Source organism: Aythya marila, assembly GCF_965140915.1.
Source record: "Aythya marila genome assembly, chromosome: Z".
Classification (NCBI taxonomy): Eukaryota; Metazoa; Chordata; class Aves; order Anseriformes; family Anatidae; genus Aythya; species Aythya marila.
In genome coordinates, this window is record NC_139080.1 from 11,891,345 (window position 1) to 11,915,079 (window position 23,735).

Here is a 23,735-nt window from a genome sequence, read left to right on the forward strand (position 1 = left end):
CTAAGCAAGCTGTCAGATCTTAGTGTGGAGCCGGGAGCTGGACTCGATAATCTTGGCGGGTCCCCTCCAACATAGGATATTCTCTGATATATGGCAAAGGTGCATAATACTCAGCAATTCATCAGAGTGATTATCTGCTGAAAACTTAAAATACTTTTGTTTAATTGTATATCTAACTTGTCAATACCTACTAAATAATTCCTCCTTCTATGCAGGTGTTTGTGTAGTAAGATATAAAAGGATTTTTGGTAGTAGCAATGCTGACATTTTGGCAAGACATCTCTAAAATAAGCTTTGGAAGTCTTTGCAAGCAATGAGCTAATCTTCAGCAATGTAAACACTGAAAATATCACTCTCCCACACCCCCTAAAACAAACAAACCCTAACCCCCCCTTAATTCCTGACACATTGTATTAATGATTGTATTGAGACCATATAGCTAATTACTTTTAAAAACATAATTATATTTGTGTTGAAAGAGCAAAGACTGCTTCAAATGACTAATTTGAAGGAAATGACAACCACCATAGAACAACCATTGTTTAAAACCAATGCAGCTAAGTTGCCTACCATTTTTCCAAAAAGAAAGAAAAGGATTAATACTTGGCAGATATTTTGTAATAACAAATTTATTTCTGAAATTACTTTTCAGGCAAACTAAAATGTTAACTCTAATATAATCAGGCAACTGCATAAAGAAAATGTAGACAGAATTTTAAATACAATTACTTTATCATTGTAACTCTACAGCAATACACAAGAAAACAGCGTTATTTGTATAATTGTTTTGGCATGGTAAAGCAAATGAATCAACACAGAAAAATAAAAATCCCCTTTAATCTATGAGTAAACAGTCATATGTTTAGGAAGTATATGACTATATTTTATGAAAAGGTAAGGCCTTCAGGTAATTACAACACAACAAAGCAATGGATCAACTATGAGTCAAAAGAACCAACCATTTCACAGGATATGGTATTTTTAAAATATTTTGAGGATTTACATCTGCTTGCTAAGGCAAATAGTGTAGAACTTGAGAACACAATTTCATTACCATCCTAGACTGCAAACCATCCCAGCACACAAATATATAACTCCCATTAAATCTAAAACTTCAATCATTTAAAAGTAGTAGCACACAAACTTTTATTTGTCATGTAATTAAATTTAATACATAAAATCTTACTACATCAGCCTGAAGTTTGTCTGATTTGCATAGTCAGAGATTATAAATTAGCTTTAGGTTTGTTGAATTCTATTACTTTGTCAGAATAAAGTTGAGCAATCTCGTTCTTAGTAAATCCATATTCCAGGAGTATCTCTTCTGTGTGCTCGCCTATAAAAGGATCTCTTTTAAGCGATGGAACAGCAGGGGTCCTTGAAAGTAGAGGAGCAGGTCTAGGACTTATCTCTTCCTGATCATTTTTGATAAAAGAACTTCTTTGTTTGTTATGCTGATGTGAGGCAGCATCATCAAAGGACAAAACAGGGGTCACACAGGCATCAGTTCCATCAAATATGCGGCACCATTCAGTTTGTGTCTTCTTTGCAAATATGGATGCAAACATTTTCTTCATTTCAGGCCAGTCAGAGAAACTCAACTGATCAGGAAGTTTGTCTGAATCGAGCCCGAGACCTGAAAGAAGAAGATCAAAGCTAAGCATGTCTCTCTGGAAGCTTTCGTTCTGCAGGCAGTCCAACACAGCAGAGCACAGTAACCAAAAAAACTTAATTGGGATATCTATGACTGGGGGAGTAGGGATCAGGAAAATAAAGTGTTATATTATTTGCATTACACTAAATTGTATCAGCTACCACCTCCTAACAACACCAAGGTGCTGGAGCGTGTCCAAAGAAGGGCAACAAAGCTGGTGAAGGGCATAGAGAACAAGTCTTACCAGGAGCAGCTGAGGGAGCTGGGGTTGTTTAGCTTGGAGAAAAGAAGGTTCAGGGGAGACCTTATTGTACTTCACAATTACTTTAAAGGAGGTTGTAGTGAGGTTGGGATCGGGCTCTTCTTCCAAGCACTAACTAGTAAGACGAAGGGAAATAGCCTCAAGCTGCGCCAGGGGAGGTTTAGGTTAGATACTTGGAGCAGTTTCTTCACTGAAAGGGTTATGCAGCATTGGAATAGGCTGCCCAGGTATGTGGTTGAGTCACCATCCCTGGAGGTTTTCAAGAAATGTGTAAACGTAGCATGGTTTAGTGGTGGCCTTGTCAGTACTAGGTTAAAGGTTGGACTAGATGATCTTAGAGGTCTTTTCCAACCTGAATGACTCTATGGTTCTGTGAACTAAGTTCACATAAATGCTCATTTCAGCAATTTATAATATCAGAGGAGCAGCAGCTGCCTCAAGATCACATTTTGTCCTGACAACAATTTCTATCGCAGAAGCTATGTCACAGAAGCTGCCTGGAGTCCAACATGACCAAGTATTTCCATGCTGGAGATGAGAAGACGGTGTGGATGGATAAGCTTGGGTTTGATGTGAACAAGGCAGCTTGGCAGCAGGTGCCTGCAGGCTGACATGCTTCTTGGACTGCCTCAGTCCAAACAGATTACAGCAACATCTACTGCCCTCGCCTCCTCGGCATGGTCCCCACGTTCAAACTCTCCTGCTGCTTCTCTTCTGGACGAGTGAAACCCGCAGCCCTCACACTCACGCTTAAGAACCCAGCTTCCCAGAAGGACACTCACATGGACCACCAGGTATGCAGTACACACACCCCTTCTGAGACACAACAGCATGAGATCGACATGCAGGCTTCTGCTCTTCAATATCTTCCTTTTTCCTTACTATCTCTACTATGTTACCTCGTTGGGTCTCAGTCTCTTCTGAATTATATAGGTATGTTAATACAAAATGAGTTTCACTGTTGCTGACAAGATTCTTAAATAGTAACTTTGAAAAGAAACACATGCTTTGAAATTTAATTTTGGTGTTGCAAAAAGTATGATGCAGAGAGACTGCTAATCTCCAGATCCAGAAATACTGCCTTGAAATAGTTCAAAATTAGAACAAATCAACACAGTCAAAGGCAGAATAAGAATCCTCACATCTTATCAGAGATTCCCCAAAGACATCAGGTTAAGTATCACTACAAGGCAAACATTTGTCAGCAAGTTACCATGTCACATGCACCTTAAATCTCTAAACTTGGAATCTACTATTTATAACCATTCATATCATCTTCAAAAATAGATCAACTAAAGATTACTCATAATGGTTAAGTATCCAGAATTAAATTGAACCTAATGATGCTTACAAAATCTTCAAAGTATAGTACTGAAGATGAACAGTGCTGGACAGCTTACCTAAGAACCAGGAAATGAGGGAAATTTATCTTCCACAACAGTTAAAGCTAAGCAACAGCATATATTTGAGACTCTGTCTTGGTGCATGAAATCTTGTCTATTGGAAACACTGTCTGATAAACACTGATTTGCTTATTAATTATATTTGGGTTCCACTAGTCAGCTCAGTATGAATAGAGCTCTACTATTATCCCATTACACAATTATATTTGAAGACCATGCCAGATGGAAAGTTGGCTGAATCTAGCCATACATGCTCTAGTAAAATAGAACAATATGTAGAACCTGGAATTTAGTATTACATGCTCATTTTCCACTGACCACTGAAGAGCTCAACTTTAAATAGTATGAACTGACAGCATTTAAGCACTAAAGCTTCTAATTTTCCAGCTTGTGCTAACCATTTGTGGTGCAGATGAACAGAATCACAGCAGGAGTGACTGAGTCAACAAGGAAACAATTACACAGCACAGAATTGTTTGGGATACCACAGAATGACATATTTCACCCAATATAATCAAAAACAAAATATCCTTTACAAGGAATATCTGGTAGAGCAATCAAAACTTGTTTCCAAGTCTTTCTTGCTCAGATTTCCATCTAGCGATTTTTGTTTAAAAAAGCCCAATAACCTACTCTAGTACAGCCTTGACGTAATGTTTTTGAAAAAGAAAATGTAAGTCTCCTTGTAATGCTATAGTTGTACGTCTCCCTTAAATCATAAAATCACAGAATGGTTTGGGTTTGAAGGAACCTTAAAGAAGGAACCTTAATGACCACCTAATTCCAACCCGCTGCCATGGGCAGGGACACCTCCCACCAGCCCAGGCTGCCCAAAGCCCCATCCAGCCTGGCCTTGAGCACTGCCAGGGATGGAGCAGCCACAGCTTTTCTGGGCAGCCTGTGCCAGGGCCTCACCACCCTCGGAGCGAAGAATTTCTTCCCTGTATCTAATCTAAATCTCCCCTCTTTTAGTTTAAAACCATTACTCCCTGCCCTGTCACTCCACTCCCTAACACAGAGTCCCTCCCCAGCTGTCCTGTAGCCCCCTTTAGGCACTGGCAGGCTGCTGTGAGGTCTCCCCGGAGCCTTCTCTTCTCCAGGCTGAACACCCCCAACTCCCTCAGCCTGTCTCCATAGGATAGGTGCTCCAGCCCTCTGAGCATCCTCGTGGCCTCCTCTGGACTTGCTCCAACAGGTCAATGTCCTTATGCTGGGAACCCTGAAAGCAGTACTCTAGAGTGTGACACACCTTTATTGAGAGATACATCTACAAATTATTTATTAAAGCAACTCTATTTCTGCAGAACTTCATGAACAAACTGTAATAAAATTAGGCACCTATTTTCTCTGCTTAAAGCTTCTGAAATAATATTTTTAGAAAGTGACAGTTTATATAGACTACCAGACTAACACCATAGTGCCACTAAAAGCACCCACAGCTGTTCTCCAGGTTTGCATGGATGATAGTAACAATTGTCAATGTTTTGGTGCAGCAAGAAACTGGCCCTGCTACATTCCTGTACAAAATGTAAGGCATATCGTGATAAACAAATTCAAGTAAAACTTAACATAATGTGTGACAAGAGTGTTTAAAACATAAGAAGGAAACTGTTTGTCCACCTTACACATCTTAATAATGACATTGTAACAAATTCAGTACATTAATGGATTTTTAATACAGTACACAATCACTAAATCACTGAATGGAAAGCTCCATGGAAATCCTTCATAATCACATAAACTGTATTTTTCAAGTGCTTTCTACATTTTTCCATCCTTTTAAATAGAAGACATACAATGTAGTGAAAAGATTATTAAATACTTGTTCAGAACTTCAGTGGCTATTTCTGCTTTTCACATAACTGTAAATTTACACCAAGTTCATCTGATATAGCAGAACTTATGCCACATGATAATGCAGAAGCAACCTTTGCTTTTACTTGATATATGAAATTTACTGTGTTGTGCATGCTTCCCCTAGACTGGCTACAACAATACTAAGCACGTACTGCTGAAAATTAAGAGAAACTTGCAGAAGCAATTTACAGGTCTGCTGGAAGACATTCTGTCTCTTTTTATCAAAATATTGAGACTTAACCTTAGTAGCACATGTTCCCTACATCTGACTTCTTGTAAGATGCAAAGGTATTTTCATTATTCATTGGCTGACTTTAGTAGTAATAAAATTAATATAAGCAAAAGGATTACAGCATGTTTGTGAACAGGAAACAGTCTGTAATGTAATCAGAATACAACTCCTGATACTGCAGCTATTACAGCAATTATTTACCGTATCTATTTTATATAGCTTCAGTTTCTCATATAACCAATTTTCTTTAACTTCATAAACCTGTGGTAAGAAGAAATTTAATTTTCTCTGCCGAGCACAATCCACAAAGCCAACAGTTATCTCAAACTAAGATACTGTATTTTCTTAAACTTAGTAAATTTCCCTCTGCAGATCCTTAAGAAGAAACTTTCCTCACTATTTCATTAACTGCACTCAGATCCACTGAGCTCCTCACTCTGCAGGAAAACAATGACGTAAACTCAAAGCAAAAGAAAGATAGTTTCACTTCTGCTCAATTAAATTCTGTGGGCACTGACAGCTGGTTCAGAAATCATGTTCCCTTCTCACTTATGCACTCTTTAAATCTCTGACCATTACTTCTCCAACACCTAAATCCTTGTGTTCTCATTATATAGGAGTGGGAAAAGTAACCTGTTCTCCCAGTATGGACAGAGAGACAAAGTGGCTTTTGAATTTATTTTATCTGGAACAGCATCAAATTGTTTACTAGAAAAATGACCAGAATTAAGGGAGGAGAGGGAGAACATGAAATAAAATTATGGAAACTGTAACTGGAACATACCATTTAAATCTACTTCAAAGCATGGAGTTAATGCCTTAAACAGACGACTCAAGTCTAAGCTCCTTGGGTTTGTGAAATAGCAATACAGATCTCACGAGCAGCTTTCTCTTCCCTATAACATTCACAGGCTTAAATTCTGAACTGAATTTCTGCAACAGATACCCCAGAAAGGGAAAAAAAAAAATCCCTAAGCCACAAGAACCAGCTGTTTGAATTTAATACACTGTTGCTTCAGAAAGGCTGCAAGAAGAGCTACTGAAGGGGGTAATTATTTTCAATATGGAAATCAGAACAAGTCACACAAATATAATGAAGACCCCTTATTTTAAGCTCGTTGTTGTGCAAACATCTGATACTTTAAACAACACACTTCTACAGAATAAACAAAGAAAATTAGTGAATGGAAATAAGCAAAAGTTGAAAACAAAAAAAAAAAAAAGGCAAAAAGCAGCACTTCCATGAAGACTGCAGTCTGTATGCTGAATTTTTGACAGAAGCACACTGAAACACAGGTGCATCTGTGAGTACACATCATCTACCTACTTACATCTAAGTACATGGGTTCTTTATTGGTGGAGTAACTGTTTTTGAAATTTCAGCCGTTAAAAAACAAGCCATTTATGTACATTTTAAGCAGACGGAAAACTTTTAGGCATGAAATTAATGTTGCTGAATGATTGAATGATGTCCCAATACAGGCAGATGAATTTATAGTTTCTGCTCTAAATTTCTGAAAAACCACATAGAGAAAAACAGAATTTCAGCATTTTCCTCAAGAAATAGTTATCTAGATAAGACAGAAACTGGTCAGTGGTCATGTTATATTGCCTTAACACTGGATTCATTCATTACAGGGATCTTCTCATATAACATGGCTGGCTGGCTAGCTGACAGAGAAAAGGCTTAGTCCTCACCCTGTGGCAACAATCAACACAGGATGCCAGAGTGTCCGGCAAAGGCTTTCTGAGGAATAGTAACAAACCAACATCTGACTTCATTGCAGAATTTGTTGTTTTAAGAACAAGGATAGACTCTTTCCCATTCCTGCAGCTTAGAAGTAAGTACTATTCAGAGAATAATAAAATACAGCAGCCATAAATGCTTCAGGCCAGTGTTTGATCACTTCAAGCCAAACATATGGGTGTTTGAGTAATCAGCTTTATTCTTTTTTTTTTTTTCCATTGTATTTAATATGGGCATTCTCCCTAAGGACATGTACTGGAATTCCAATTCCCTAACTTCCATAACAAGGGTTTCAATTTTACTTTGATACAGTTTTATATTTATTTTTGTTCTCCAACTACTTCTTGCAATCAAAAAGAAAATATATATCCAAAAATCCCAAGGGATTGGATGAGAATAACATTTCAAAGAGCTGCTAAGCGTGGAATAAGCAACCGTATTTTCTCTTTCAAGAAAAGGTAGCTTGTATCTGGAGCTCAAAAACAGAAAAATTATTCTCAAGGCAATGAGGAGAGGAATACCACCATCTTCAGCCAGGAAGATGGCTTACATTTCCAAACGTGGCATCTGATCTCGGTGCCACACGTAATGCTGGATATATCACTCTGTGAGTCTGCCTTATGAATTTCATATACCAATATGTAACAATTCTGATCCTCTCTGCAAATGAACAGCCCTTTTTAGCCACACAGAGGAACAGCCATTTACAGCCACTGATGTTCAAGAACTTTCTTTGGAAAGGCACATCCCATCTCACAACTCCATACCTTCATTTCATGCTGTCTTAACCATGCTCCTGAATTTCAAAAGCTCCTGGAAGTGCAGGTCCTGGCATTGGCTACGCTTGTTAGCACAATGAAGCTGATTGGGGCTGAGCTGACAGTAACTGCCCATGAGAAGGTATACCCCCTACAATTGAAGAAACAACCAGTGGGGACAAACTGAGCATCAATAAGGAGCTGCTCCACTGCCACCCTCACTCAGCAAAGATTTACCGTATTTAAGCAATTCATACTAAGAAGCAGTATACATAACGCCGTCTGGGAACATCCAATTCATGTATATTCTGTGTTGGTACTCCTACTCATTAAGCACAACTAAAATTAGACTGAGAACTTTAGATATATTTCACACTCAGAACACTGGAAACAGAAGATATATCCCAAATTATTTTGTGAATTTTCAAAATTTTTACAAATTCTGTATGAAAAGCATAATAACATACCAAAGGAGCACAGTAGAAGAAATCTTTTTGTAAATGAAACAACCAATAGGAAGCTAAAAGCACATCTGATCAAAAACACAAAGTACACAGAAAGTTCAAAGGTAAAGAGGCACTGGCGTGTGTCTGTTTTGACTACATGCATTAATGATTTTGCATAGAACATCCCAAGTTGCAAGTGACCCACAGGGATCATTGAGCCCATCTCCTGGCTCCACACAGGACAACTCAGGCTCTATGTCTGAGGGTGCTTGAAACACTTGAACTCTGGCAGCTCGGTGCTGTGCCCACTGCCCTGGGGAGCCTGTCCCAGTGCCCGAACACCCTCTGGGTGCAGACCCTTTCCCTAACCCCCAGCCTGACCCTCCCCTGTCCCAGCTCCATGCCATTCCCTCGGGTCCTGTCGCTGTCCCCAGAGAGCAGAGCTCAGCGCCTGCCCCTCCGCTCCCCTCGTGAGGGAGCTGCAGGCCGCCATGAGGCCTCCCCTCAGCCTGCTCTGCTCTGGCTGAACAAACCAAGGGGCCTCAGCCGCTCCTCATACGTCTTGTCCTCCAGACCCTTCACCTTCTCCATAGCCCTCCTTTGGACACTCTCTAATGGTTTTATATCCTTCTTACATATTAGAAGTACCATGACCAATTCTAATTTTTCAAACAGGTAAGTAATATTTTAAAAGTCTTTAGTCAAATATAAAAATCATATCCATAGCTGGACAGAAAAAACACTCAATTCTGTGATGGAAAATAATTTATAAAGCTTTGATATTATAAAAAGTTCTCATTTATTAGGAAATACTATAAAATATCCCAATTAGCATTCATTTCTAAAATAGTTTATTTAAAAATTTAATAGCAGAAATAAATGAAATTGCTTGCACTTTTATTTGCAGTAACAAAGGCATATTTACTTGCCTCTGAATAAAGTAGTATCAAAAAATAGTTGATTAGTTCTTAAGCCTGACCACAGACTACCACTGCTGTAATTTCAGAAGAAAATTTTTAATTTAAGTGTAGTGTCTGGGGATAAGGTCAAGAAGGGATGAAAAAAAAAGAAAATCAACTGCTAGAAGAAAATCTGTTAAACTGCTACCACACTACCCAATTGTTTTTGAAAAGTGTTTGGCTTTTACAAAGAAATCAACATAACTGATGTCATGAATCAAAACAAAGTATTAAAGCACTCATTCAATCATGCTTTGCTGATGTGAAACAACTACTCCAAGCTACTTACCTTTTAGTAACTGCTCATAGAATTGGGGCTCAAGAGCACCAACAGCCATGAATTTTCCATCAGAGGTCCTGTAGGTTTCATAAAATGGTGCACCACTGTCTAGTAAGTTCTCACCTCGAGGTCTGTTCCAGAATCCTAAACTTTGCGTTTTCCACAGAAAAGAACTTATGTATGCTATTCCTTCTACCTGAAAGATACACAAAACAAAACCAAAACCACAATAGCTTCAGTAAATTCGCTGGCACATTACCTTAATTCTACATAAAACAAGACAACAAAAACTTACGGTAAGGTCTGTCCTTTGTCAGGATTTATGTCAAAATTTCTGGTAAGCAGTTTAGTTTCTTATAATTTAGAAGTACTACTTGTATTGCATATGTAAAATTGTCTAGAGTTAAAGAATAAGGAGTATAAATGTAATAATGCAGCTTCAGATGCATCACACACTTTCAACACATTTTCCTAGTTTCTCGAACCACAGAATGGGTTGGGTTGGAAGGAAAGCTTAAACTGCATCCAGTTCCAACCCCCTGCCATGGGCAGGGACACCTCCCATCAGCCCAGGCTGCCCAAAGTCCCATCCATCTTGGTCTGGAGCACTGCCAGGGACGGGGCAGCCAAAGCCAGTGCCTCACTGCCCTCTGAGTAAAGCATTTCTTCCTGATGTCTAATCTGAATCTCCTCTCTTTTAGTTTAAAGCCATTCCCCCTCATCCTATCACTCCGGGCCCTGACAAAGAATCCCTCCCCAGCTTTCCTGCAGCTCCGTTTAGTCACTGGAAGGCCACTATAAGGTCTCCCCAAAGCCTTCTCTTCTCCAGGCTGTACAACCCCAGCTCACTCAGCATGTCTTAGTAGGAAAGGTACTCCAGCCCTCTGATCATCTTTGTGGCCTCCTCTGGAGTCATCCTAATTTTAACAGTCCATGTATGAAAATAAAAAGCTACTGATTTTTCATGTGGAAATATCTATTCATTTCTACCTTTCTAAGTGAGAATTTAAAATATGCAAATCTTTGAAGCACTATGGCTTCTTTGTTTAATACGTATTGCTTGGCCTCTTTCCCAAGTTCCTGCCACAAATGCTGGAACAATTTTGCCCTAAGTTTCTATAAGAAAACACTATGTACCTTCCTCTGCATGTTTGCAAAATAATTGCAGATGTGTCTGCTTTATTGATGATCTTATCCTTCACTGCTCCTAATAACAAAAAAATGCAAGTAAGGATATTAACAAACTAGAACAATATTAGAATAAGCTCTAAATAGAAATTAGATTTTAGTGCCAAAATTTGACAGAACCACCAACAATCTACCATGCTACCAACCCTGTAGACACTTTAAATAGAATAGCTCCTTAATTTTGGACTGGGATATGCACTTCAGAAATACCCCCAGCTGGGCAAATGGCAGCTAGATTCTGCCTGAGGGCTGCTGCATTTCAAAGATGAAAGGCGCCAAGCATCTGCCCCAAATCCCTAAAGGCATGTCTCCAAATGGCACCACACACACTGATGTGGTCTTTCTTTTAAACTTTCTTTTAAAACATGAAAAGTGTAACACTGGAAGGTTCCCCTTTAGCCAACTGCACAGCGATTACAGTTATAGTTAGACATTTCATTTAATGACTCCCTAAAAGCATAAGCTGCCTCTGAAGTAGGGACAAGAATCCAGAGGCACTGTCCCACTGGGTGACCTCTATTAGCTCTATGAGTCTTCTGGTACTTCTGTAGAGTGAAACATTTCAAACAAAGCGGAGAATAAATGCACACCAACCTAATCTATCCTCATGATTGAGGAACTCTTTTTAGGATGTGGGAGTTTTGGATTTGAATACCTCCAGGCTGAGAAAAACATGGAACCCCAGCCTTCTGTCAGACAGCGGACATCTCTCACCATGAGACTATTATGCAAGTGATGATCATCATGATCTTCCCGTGGCTGTCTTTTCACAAAGAGTGAGTCATTCTGGGTCAGATGCCTACCGTCAGCAGAAGATCGCGTCTAAATTCTGAGTGAACCTCAAGTGCTGCCCTGTCTCGCATCCCTCTGTTCCAGAAGAGTGTGAGAGTGCAGTTGCATCGTTGTGCCTACTGTATTGTATCGCAGCATCCGTCCCGTGTCCCATGCAGCGTGTGGGAACTACCAGGGTCACGGCACAGAAACCTATAACTCTTGCAGAGTCAATGAGAAGAGACAGCAAATAACACGAAGCAGTTCAGACCAGGTTCTGAGCTATGCAGCTGAAATGCAGGACCCAGTGTCTGCTTTTCTATGCAGCACAACAGTAACACAGGACACTGAACAAATTCTGCAAAAACATCCCTTGGCATGATCATTTATACTCTCCTTTCCTATCAGTTTACCTTCACTAACTAGAGGAGTTTATTTTATGTATATTACATTTCATTAGAGTGCTTCCAAGATAACTTTTTAGCTTTCAGCACATTGATTAGAAATAAAAGATATACAACAAATTCTTGCATCAGGAAAATTCTGTCAAACTAGCCTCAAAGACAAAAAAAAAAATGTAATTTTAGATGAGAATAATTTACAGTGCAATAAAAAGACAAAACTAACACAGTCAGTTTAACAATCCATGAAGTAAGATAAAAACTGAAGTAATTCTGAGGACACAAAGCTGCTAAAAATAATAACTTCATTTTCCCTCTTCTACCTTCGAAAATTCCACCATGTGTCAGACTCATTAACACATCCAGACTAACAAAACTGTACAGCAACTTAATATGCCTATTAAATAAAAAAGAATGTTAAAATGAAATGACAGCTCCAATAGCGCAGTATTGTGATTTTAAAAATCTCTGTTTCCAGGAAACAAAGTTAGAAATAAAAACAGATTCATCAAAACAGTTAAATAAACTGTCTGCTATTTATGATGCACATATATTTTTCATCAACTGTCTCATTGGAAGTCTGTTCAAATAAAAGTCAAGCCTTTCATAACAACTTTCCAGAAAAAAATACATCCAGCAACACTTCCATCCATTTTGCAGGACACCAGGAAAATCAGCAGGGAACTGTATATTCCACAGTTAACAATGAAACAAGAAAAAAATGAAGGAGAGAAGGTTTGCAGGCTTTAAAATCAAAGAAACAACTAAAAAAACAAACACACGACCAAAGATGTCCTAATGAGAACTCTGGAACGTGGGATATTACCAGACTCAGAGTGATTCTTCTTGCAGGAAATTCTTTTAATGACTAAAAGCGCCAATAGTGAAGATAAACTAATACTCCAAACAGTTGGACTAGATGATCTTTGAAGGTCCTGTCCAACTGAACTATTCTGTTCTACTCTAAAACAGAAGAAGCATCTTTTTAAGTATTTGAAACTCATCATTTCTTTTCATAAAGACACAAACCCTCTCAACCTTCCTTTCTAGGTCATGTTTTCAGACTTGCAATCATTTTTGTTGTGTTCCTTGGACCCCCACAAATTGGTGATTTTCTGGGGGGAAGGATGATGGCCAGTGCCAGAAACTGTACTTTCCTGTGGCCTTAAAATGCCAATGAGATGACAAGAATTAGTTAAGAAACCTTGCTGGTACTATTTCCTGTTTATGCACCCTAATACAGTATGTATGTGTTTCACAACAGCATTATATTGTTGACTCATGTTCAGCTTGTGACTATTACAAACCCCCAGGACCATACTTCAGCCAATTGTTCTCACACTATATTTGTGCGGCTAATTGTTTCTGCCTAAGAAAATTACAGAGCAGCAGAATTGATAAATTTCAGCCATGTTTTTCAGGTCATTTTATAATTTGTAAAGGTCATTTTCAATTCTAATCCTGTCATCCAACATGCTTGTAGTTTTTCCCACATCCACATTATCTGTGAATTTACTAAACACAATCCCTTACCCATCTTTCATCATACTGTAAAAAAAAACACACACAAAAAAAATAAACAAGATACCCATGGAGCTTCTCTTGGTAAGATTCTCATTTTGGCAATCAACTACTAATAACTACTGCCAGGGTAAAAACACTAAACCAGTTTTGCACAGATTTTCATCAGGACAATACTGCTATGGCCTACTTCTAAGGAATGTCACCTGAACCTGTCAAAAACTTAAGCAAAATAAGTCAAAGTAGCTAGCACCTCTTGCTATTCTTTTCCTTCAAGACCTCTTCAATGAAAGAATTTTTTTCCAATTTACATAATTCTTTTTTCAAATAATATTTACAATCTAAATGATAGCCTACACTGTATTACAACACCTCAAATGCAGGTCAAATTTTGTATTACAACATCTCAAAGGCAGGTCAAATTTTAATTGCACAGAGACAGAGAGAGAGAGAGAGAAAGGAGGGGGGCAGGGGAGAGAGCACATTTGAAGATAATATAGTTTTCAAAGATAAATGTACATACATACTTTTCCCCTATATGTAAGTGGGTGGCCTTGCACTGAAAAAATCTCTAGTATTAATTATTAAGCAAGCACAAAATTTAGCCTTTATTTTACAGCATATTACTTCGAAGTGTTTGAAATTGCTCTCCCTGGCAATTATCCATGGCCATTAATTTTTCTTGGGAACTGTGATTCTCATAAGCACATTCATTTATCTTCAATAAAGCTACCACAATTCTTTATTTTATTAGGATCAACATTTTGGCTGTTATATTATTATATTTCCATACCCCAAAGTTAGTTTTGAAATATATAGAGCTAACATTTTTTGAAGAAGATAGACTGGTAAAATGAAACACAGGGAACGGCACAGGGGAAGAGCTGCACTATGTCACCCATGTTGTAAGGATGTCATGGCAACAGTGACCTGTGAAAACTGCTTTCAATAAAGATATAGCCAGTTTATGTGATGACTTACTTTCCCATTCCAACCTCTCAGTTTTAAACCTTACCGTTAGCTCCAACCTCCTTCCTTTTACAGGCTTAGTGTTGGAAAACAAAAAACAAAAACAAAACAAAACAAAACAAATCCAGTCACCCCCCCCACACTTCCCCAAGAGAAAACTTACCATGCTTGCATCAATGATCTGTCCTTTGCCAGATTTGGTACGTTCATAAAGGGCGATGAGAATGCCCATTGCACAGAGCACACCTCCACCAGCAAAATCAGCCAGAAGATTGACTGGTGCATAAGGATTTTCAGATTTTCTACCTAACTTTGACAGCACACCTGGTAGTAGAGGAAACAAAGCAAACTTAAGTATAAAGTTAATTGTAGAAATGTAGAAAGCAATGTTTATGGTTAAATTTTTGTTCTTTTCAATCTATGTGAGTAAATAAAAGCTGAAGTAAACTTCTACCAACAGTTTCTCATTCAGCTCCATCTCTGTCTTACCAAATAGTTACTCCTTCATTCACAAAATTATTAATAGAGTATCTCAAATCATATTAGTGAATATGCATTTAATTAAATAAATTAATAAAATAGATAGTATCTTATAGATAATCCGTTGATCATTTGGCTCTATGAGGACAAAATTTCATACAAAAACTTGAATGAATGCAATAATTCTGTGTTAGTACTTTGTACATGCATAGAACCTACCATAAAGGAATTCAATAGGCAATATGAATGTGCTTCAAGCAACTTCAGTAAATTTTTAAATCAGATTTACAGTCTTCTGTGCACATAACCCATGAATTAACAATCATAACAAAAGATTTCATGCTGACAACTGCACTTCTGTCCTTTCTTCCCACTGTAGCTTTGAAAAACAGGTTGTATATCAGAAGTATGGATGAATATAACATACAAAGGTTGCCTCTGACTGCATGCAACATAGACACAGGGAAACTATGTTTATGCCAGAAATTATGCTGAAATGAAAGAGGATAGAGCAAAGGCAGTTTTGCCTCTGAATTTGTTGGCATTTCTCTGCCATTCTGAGGAGCTTCTTTACTGTCACTTCACTCTTTGTACTTCCCTCATAGGTAAGAAAGTCCTATTTGCCTCATAGGCAAATACGAAACTCCGCATATGGTCATGTCTCTTCTAAGTCTATAGCCTAAGGTCTGAGATTCACAACACACATGGTCAAAATTTCTCAAGAACTGCATGATGGTAAAGCATTGTTTAGTTAGCTACAGTCTAATGCACTTCCTAAGTGCAAACAACACTCACACAAACAAGTTCACAGTGTAAAGAAGTTTGTAGAGCATATAGGACAAGCATAAAGCCCTGTCACTGACTAAAATCTCTCTTTTAACAGTCTAAAGGTTGTCAAGGGCACCATCCAGTTAACACAGTAACTTGTATCTGGAGTTTCTAAGGCAAGCCAGTTTTATTTGAAAAAAGCCAACACTCATTAAGAAATTACGATGTTAGATCTCATTTTTCAGGACTGATACATCCCAAATACCTTGTCCTATTTCTTTAGAATTTCATACAGAATGACTTAAGTTTTAGTGACGTAAGATAGCGCCAACTAAAATACTGATTACATCAGCTCCAGAGACAGAAACATCACTTTTTGTAAACAGGAAGTACGACAGCCTAAGACAGCAATAGACAATAATGTTTGACTCTCTACCTATGTTAATAACAAATTATCATAATACTTTGAAATCATCTCAGCATGAAGTCACAACTGTACCAAGCCAGGTGTCTTTCACTCTTTTTGACTTCCTGACAATCTCACATAATGAGGGAAGACCGAGCCTATCCCAGACAAAACTTCACAACACTGTAGACCCTCACAGGTGGTGATTCCATATCACATCTGCAGCACCTCTGCTTTGGCCCTTTTCTGGGGCTAAAAGAAATGTACCCTGCAGTGGGAAGCTGAGAAGTTTTGGCCCACTTTCTCTCCTCCCTCGCGGGCAGTGACAGAAGCAGCATGAACAGCAGTAAACAGGACCATGCATGACAGCACTGATGACACAGTGATTGCTACCATCAGATTTGGGTAATTTTGTTATTGTTTCTTTTTGCATACCTGTGGAATCATGATACTTAATATCAGCATTCTGTAAACAGTAATTTAAGGAAACATAACGCTGCAGTCCAAACTGCTTCGTTTTAAACTTCCTTTCCCTTCAGTTGGTATCGTTAGAGATATTTATAGCAGAAAAGAAAAGAACATGAGAATGTTCAAATGGCTTAGGTTGCCTAGTTTTTCTTTACTTTAAAGGAGCTGCTCACAAAGGCACACAAAATAGTCTACAGCCCTTTAGGGACTGTAAAAAGATTTCCTAGGACAGAAGCCCAGTAGAAAGACAAAAACACATTAAAACTTCAGTCCTTTCAGTCCTTTCTTTAAAGAGGAAAAAAACCTTATTCAGATAAAATGGCACATAAAGGAAGGAAAATACTGTACAGTCTGAGATGTCATGCTGATCCAGCCTAACAGCTCACTGCTGCTGCCAAAAAGAACAGCCCGGTCCAGCCTGCATTTCTTCCTTTCTTGTACCAATATTTTGTGTTTGTTAGATCTCCTAATGAACTGCTTCCCCTCAATAACCTCGCAGAAAAACATACTCTTTTTTCCTACTTAGTTGTTGACTCATTAGGGAGCTGAGACAGCTCACACAGGGGTTAAGCAAGCTCCAGATTTGAGTGGAGAGAAACAAGCAGGGAGAAGCACAGTAAAGGAGAAGGAAACCTTCCTTTCACTGACAGGGACGTTTCAGATCTGCTCAGTTGTTTCATCAGACTAAACCAGTGGTAATAAAAGACGTTTAGATGTAGAGCTTAGGGATATGGTTTAGTGGGGACTGTTAGGGTTAGGTCAGAGGTTGGACTCGATGATCTTGAGGTCTCTTCCAACCTAGAAATTCTGTGATTCTGTAATTGTAACTATCTGCAAAGAATCTTTCAATAAATTCTTGAGTCTTGACATAAGGGGAAAAAAATTATTCAACAGAAAAATTTACAGCTTACCTGATAAAGCCACATAATTTATGTCATGTCCTGCAGACTTGGCATATTTTCCTGTCTGACCAAATCCAGTAAGTCTAGCATAAATGAGTCTGGGATTCTCATGCATAAGGACCTCTGGACCAAGACCGAGTTTTTCCATGACACCTTAACAAGACAAAGCACAAAATCCTCATTTGCATTTATTTTTAATAAGACACAAAATATAGATGGTTCCAAGTTTAATTATAAAACAACAGAAATGAATTGAAATTTCTGAAGTAATACATTCTAATTCAGTATTTATAGTAAAATAGTAACAGTCAGAATGTTACAAATTACCAACAAACTGTATACATTTTGTATGCAAGCCAATTAAGAGGAAATTAAAGTTTAGGGTCTTTTCTTATTTTTCAGCCTCTTTTCTGTTTTTACTTCCCCAAAAGCCTGCCGTTTAGCTTGCTATCCTCTATGTACCACTGAACGAGCAAGAAAGCTACCAAAGGCAGGCATTACTTTACAACAAACAAACAAAAAAAATAGCAGACTTTATGTTTTCCACATTAAAATGACCTGAAATTGCTTCCACCTTTCACTGGAATATACTTTCCTCATCACGTTAGCCTCTCAGTACACTGTGTGTTCCTGTATCTTTTACCTCACCGAGGCAAATGGGCCATGCCACCATATATTCCAAAGCCTATTTGCAGTGATTACATTAAAGAAAATGTTTTTTTTTTCTAATGCAGACACTAAGGAACTTTTAGAAATCAATGAAATATAGGTTTGGTCAGCTTGGGTCTACAGTAATCAAGCATAAAGTTTTGATCTTGCATGCCAAAGTAGTGGCTTTAAAAGAAGCAGATACAAGTTGCAAATAAATCACAGATTTTTGTTGGCTCAGTGTCTGTTGGTCAGACTGTATCTTATGATCCGTAACAGGACTGCAGAGAGACATGGTTTGGAGGGGAACAAATCTACTCTCCTGACATAACTTCAATGCCCATTCTGCCCCAGGACCAATTACTACAGACTGTAAAATCTTCAAATTCCTTAAGATCTCCTTCTGTTCTATTGCTTACTGGGCAGTGGCAAGTGATAATGCTAGGGAGAAAAGTGGTGAAATTTGTAACACATTTCTAACAATTAGAACCTATTTTGAGAAGCCAGATCCATCAAATTGCCAAGAGAAAATTGTAAAAATTAAATTAAAGGAAAAAACATTCTCCCTACAGGCAAGAGCAGAGTTTTTAGGATTCATAGTTTAAAATGGGAACTAGGGACATGAAGCTTCAAGCAGACTTCAGGACTGGCTTTTATAAAACTACAACAGCTTAGTGCAACAGTCTGAGTGCTTTATTATTTTAAACTTTCAATGAAAAAGAGTTATTTACAGAACCAAATACATTCAGTTCATAAATCTGCTTACATGACAGCAAAGACACAGAAAAAAAATATATACAAATTCAAAAGCTAGTTTCTGGTGACTGCCTCGTTAATGTGTGAGCAAAATTCCCAAAAGCACAAGTGAGAACTGAGTGTCCCATAACCACTGGTGCCACAAAATCACTGTTTAAAGGTCGATGGTATGTGTGTGTTTAAAAAAACCTCTCCTGCTGCTTGGGCCCTCATTGTCTCATTGCTTCCACCAGCTCCATGCTGGAGGATCACGGATTTGGCTAGTTTGGTCACAGACCTGTAAACTTTAATGTCTTGTTACAAAATTATCTGCATTACCAGATAATAAAAGCGAGTGTTTATAAAGCCAAAGAGCATGGAAATTTCCACTATATGCAAAAATTAAATAATAACAATAAAAATGTTAGAAAACAGGAGGCAATTTACAACAAAAAGCTGAATTTAATTTCTTACTTTCTCTGCGCTACTTCAGAGAGAAAAAAAACACCACCAACAACAACAAAATATACACATAAACCCGTTTTCTGAATGAAAAGCCCGTGTCGTTGAACTCCTAAACCACACAGAGGCACACCCTATGCATGAGCATCAGCTGAATGCCCGCACAGGGCTTATGAGGGCAGAGAGCTGCTGTGTGCAGAGAAATAGTAAGACTTGATGCCTGCTGCGTCTTCCCAAGGCACTAACCCTACAAATGGGACTTGAACTACACCAACAGGCCCGCACACAGCGCTGCCCAGGCTCACACACCCCCCCCTGCTCTGTGGCACACAACTATCTGCCACACAATCCTCGGCCAGCCTGACTTCACCTCGGTGCTGCTCACCACCCTTTCACCAATCCCAGCCGTTTTCCACCCAAACACGGGAAACCGACTCCCATCACGCCTACTCCCTCCCCGTGACACCCCAAAAGCCCACAAACTAACCCCAAACCCCCCCAGCCCTGTACCCTACGACCCTCTCGGTGCCCCCCCCCCCCCCCCCGCTGTGGTGTGGGGGGGCGCCCATCACCGGCCCCGCCTCACCGTGGCGGAAGGGCTCGATGAGGACGTCCGCCCCTCCGCACAGCCGCCGCAGAGTCGCCGCGCCCGGCGGCCGCTTGAGGTCGAGCGCCAAGGAGCGCTTGCCGCGGCCCTGCACGTCGACCGCCACGGCGGAGCGGGGCGCTCGGTCGACCCGCACCACGCAAGCCCCGAAGTCGGCCAGGATCATGCCGCAGAGCGGGGCCGGAGCCAGCCCGGCCAGCTCCAGCACCCGCAGCCCGCTCAGCGCCATGGCGGGGATGGCGGCTGCCGAGCGCCGAGACATCGATCCTCGGCGCCGCGCCCAGCGGCCACAACGGGTCGACGACTCCCGGGGCGGCGCCCTGAGGCGCTTCGGCGGGGCAGGGCGGGGAGCCGAGACCCCTGTACTTTGTCCCCGGCTTGTGGGGACGGGTCGTGCTCCTCTGCCCCTTTGCCTCTGCCTCTTCTTAGCGGCAGGTTTCCCCGCCTCGCCTTCAGGTTTCCACGCCTGCTGTAGGATTTCAGTCAGGTTAAGGCGTGCGGGGGTGCCATCCCTCGCGGCTCAAGAGTTGGGCGGATAGTAAGGAATGTGAAAATCAACACCCAGTTTACACACACACACAAAATAAATCCCTGTGGTTTACAGGGCAGCTAGCTCCACACCGGTTGTCTGTCCTGGCCTTGTGAAGTTGCTGCAGAGGGTCCCTGACAGCTCAAACCCACACTCCAGGACATTAGTGGATGAGATGATAAAAACTCTTGTTCATTTTCCTTTGTGTTTGTTTTTGTTTTTGTTTTCTTTTCTCCCTCCAGATCTGCCGTTCAGCTGGCCTGTCTGGTCCTGCTACAGCAGCTGTAACCTCTGCTAGAGGAGCAGTGCCCAAAGCTAGGATAGCAACATCTCAAACACTTCATAATAGCTGGTCAGGACCAGATTATCTGGTTGAGACAGGGCTGGCACAGCTGTTCGTGGCAAATTTGCTGCTGAGATTTTAAATACAGATCTTAACCAAGGTTTTACTGCTCACATCTTGCCCACGTGGAGCCATTATTAGCTCAGTGGTGCCGTAAAGGGAAGGTCATGCATGTGAGGGCCATCAGCCCAGCCTTTGCACATCAGGAGCACCGTGGAGCTTGAGCCAGAAATATCTCCTGTCTCATCATCGAATCACAGAAAGGTTTGAGTTGGAAGGGACCTTAAAGACCACCTAATTCCAACCCCCTGCCATGTGCAGGGACACCTCCCACCGGACCAGGTTGCTCAAAGCCCCGTGCAGCCTGGCCTTGAGCACTGCGGCATCCACAGCTTGTCTGGGCAGCCTGTGCCAGGGCCTCACTGCCCTCAGAGTAAAGAACTTCTTCCTAATGTCTAATCTAAATCTGCCATCCTTTAGTTTAAAGTCATTTCCCCTTGTCCTATCACTACACTCTAGAGTCCCTACCTAGATTTCTTGCAGGCCTCGTTTATATACTAGAAGGAAGTTTTCCTGAAGTTTTCACTGTTCGCCACACACAAAGCCACAAAGCACAGGTACTTCTGTTTGGTTAAATCACACCAGATTTAATACAGCCTGTATTCATGTACATTTGCTCTTTTAATTCTGCCTGTCTGAAAAGCAGACACATTTGACTAGAGGCAATGGTCTTTTTTTTTTTTTTTTTGTATAGGCTGCTGACAGAAATGGACATCCATTCAGGAAAAGTGATGGAACAGGCATCAGATTAACAGGGCTTTTCACAATTATGTCCTGCTCCCAGTATCTCAGGTTATGGGAGCAAAGAGGCCCTTACAATCAATTTCATGTTTGTTTCATTTATTTATTTAAATTAGTTGGACTACAAAAATGTGTAAAGGCTGCAAATACACATACAGAATTTGTTTTAACTGCTATGGTTAGCAAACAGAAGAGGTCTATTTCTAGAACACTCTTTATTTTTCAAGTAGACACCTGGTCCTACAATGCAGGCACTGATTGTATCCAATATATGCTGTCATCCACAAGAAATGGTGGAGAGAAAAAATAATAATATGCATTTTTATTCAAATGAAGCTAGCTTGTTTCATTTATTATCCATTTCCCTTAGAGACACTGTTCCCTACACAGGTTTGTTTCCACAGTTACCATGATATTACTGGGACACTGCATTTCTCTAAGTGATTTTCAGTTTCATTTGTCTCCTCTCAGCTTAGGGTCTTGGAGTGTGTGTTGAATAGGAACAGGCAATTTCACCTTTTTTCATTTCACCTGACATTGTTTAGGTTAGCACATCCAAATAACATGATAAGCACAACCTATGTAACCTCTGGATTTTGCTATGGTTTAAGTGAGCAATGCATTTATTCTGGCTGTATACCTGCATTTTTGCTGCCATCAATCATTCCAATAGATACTCTGTGGCAGAAACATTCAAGTCAGGACCTTATTAAATTACCTTAGTTTCAGGGAAGCAAGGGCACCACTTCAAGAGCATTAATTTCACTTTGAAAAATTGGCTTTTAACAAATTAAGAAAGACATGGTGTGGGAGAGAAAGAGAGATCCTAATTCACCAGGGGATGAGGCTGATGATCTGAATCCAACAATCTCCCCCAAAGCAGTAAGTTGCCCAGCAGAAACCATGTGCTGAACACAAAGAGCTATCTCTTGACACAGGCTTGCAGTAAGAACAGTGCAATGCTGATATATGCAATACCATTTAATATGTTTCATTAATAAGCAGCAGCAAGGGAGTGGCTATATAAATTCAGCACTGCAGAGGTGTGGGAAGAGAGGTTGTTACGAGGTTAAAACCCCTATCTGGGTGGCAGGGCAGGCAGTTCTGTTTCAGGTCTTGCCAGGCTGCTTTTTTGGGCTTGATTAAATTACTTCAGTAAGTCACTATCCATGTTATCCTTTGGAAAGTGTACACGTCCTATACTGAAGCTAGGGTATTCCACAGTCAGTGTTGAAAAAAATGAAATAATGTATTATATGTTACATCAACTTTCCTGACACAAGTACAGGCACTTGTGTGATGCAAGCTGGCTGCACTGCATGCCAGTTTTTTACAGTTCGTATCAGAGTTATTGTTTACAATTACCCTCATTTTTCAGTCCATTGGAAAACCACCAAGGCAGAAATGTGAATTACAGCTCTGCCCAAAACCTCTCCTGATTCTTTCTTTTTGCAACTGTATTATTTAAATTTCATCTACTCCACTGTATGGTTAAGAGACACTACTAACAGTTCGATTTGTACTGGTTTCACTAAAATGAAAAAGCAAGAAGTGCGAAAGAATTGCTCACTTCTGTTGCAATATTTCAAACCTTACGTGATAATTATCATTGCCTAAAAATTCACAACATAGAGTGACACTTCCTTCATACATTCAAACATATCTGCATTAATCTGAAGTTGAGAACTTTAAAGATTCACATGAAGTTTGTGGTGGTATTTTTGTGTCCCAGATTTATCAAAGCTTTTGAGTATGGGTGCTTTATCCCCAAACCTGTGTTTATCCTTTGCCTGAATAGCAGCTGTTCTCCATTCATAATACTTCTCAATATTTGCAGAGTAAATTTACTCCACACTTCTGACCTCATATCACATGTTGTTATGGCACACTCTCCCTCATACAGCATGCTTCTCAAATGCAGCAGCCTAATCTCTGCAATTTCAATAGGTTATTCATCTAGGAGACAGAGCATCTTTTTTGCCTGTCTGTGGTTGCTTCCCTGTGAGTGTGAACTGACACTTCCTTACTCTCTGTTTTAAGAGTGCATCCCAACACACACACAAGCCCAAAAGCGGATCTATCTTGAGGTCAGTACATCCCTCTAAAGTAGCTGTGAATTCATACTGCCTGAAATTCTG

The 23,735-nt window shown here is 39.9% G+C and overlaps 1 protein-coding gene across 1 annotated transcript; it reads right to left on the minus strand.

Annotated features, from left to right (window-relative positions):
• Positions 1–443: 443 nt before the first annotated feature.
• On the minus strand, positions 444–20,259 carry AMACR (alpha-methylacyl-CoA racemase). The gene is made up of 5 exons (XM_082784339.1): positions 19,904–20,259; positions 17,482–17,625; positions 14,612–14,772; positions 9,608–9,794; positions 444–1,636 (listed from the first exon to the last, which is right to left on the minus strand). The coding sequence occupies exons 1-5, from the start codon at positions 20,184–20,186 to the stop codon at positions 1,227–1,229; spliced, it is 1,185 nt and encodes a 394-aa protein (XP_082640465.1). The 5' UTR covers positions 20,187–20,259; the 3' UTR covers positions 444–1,226.
• Between the last annotated feature and the right edge of the window lie 3,476 nt (positions 20,260–23,735).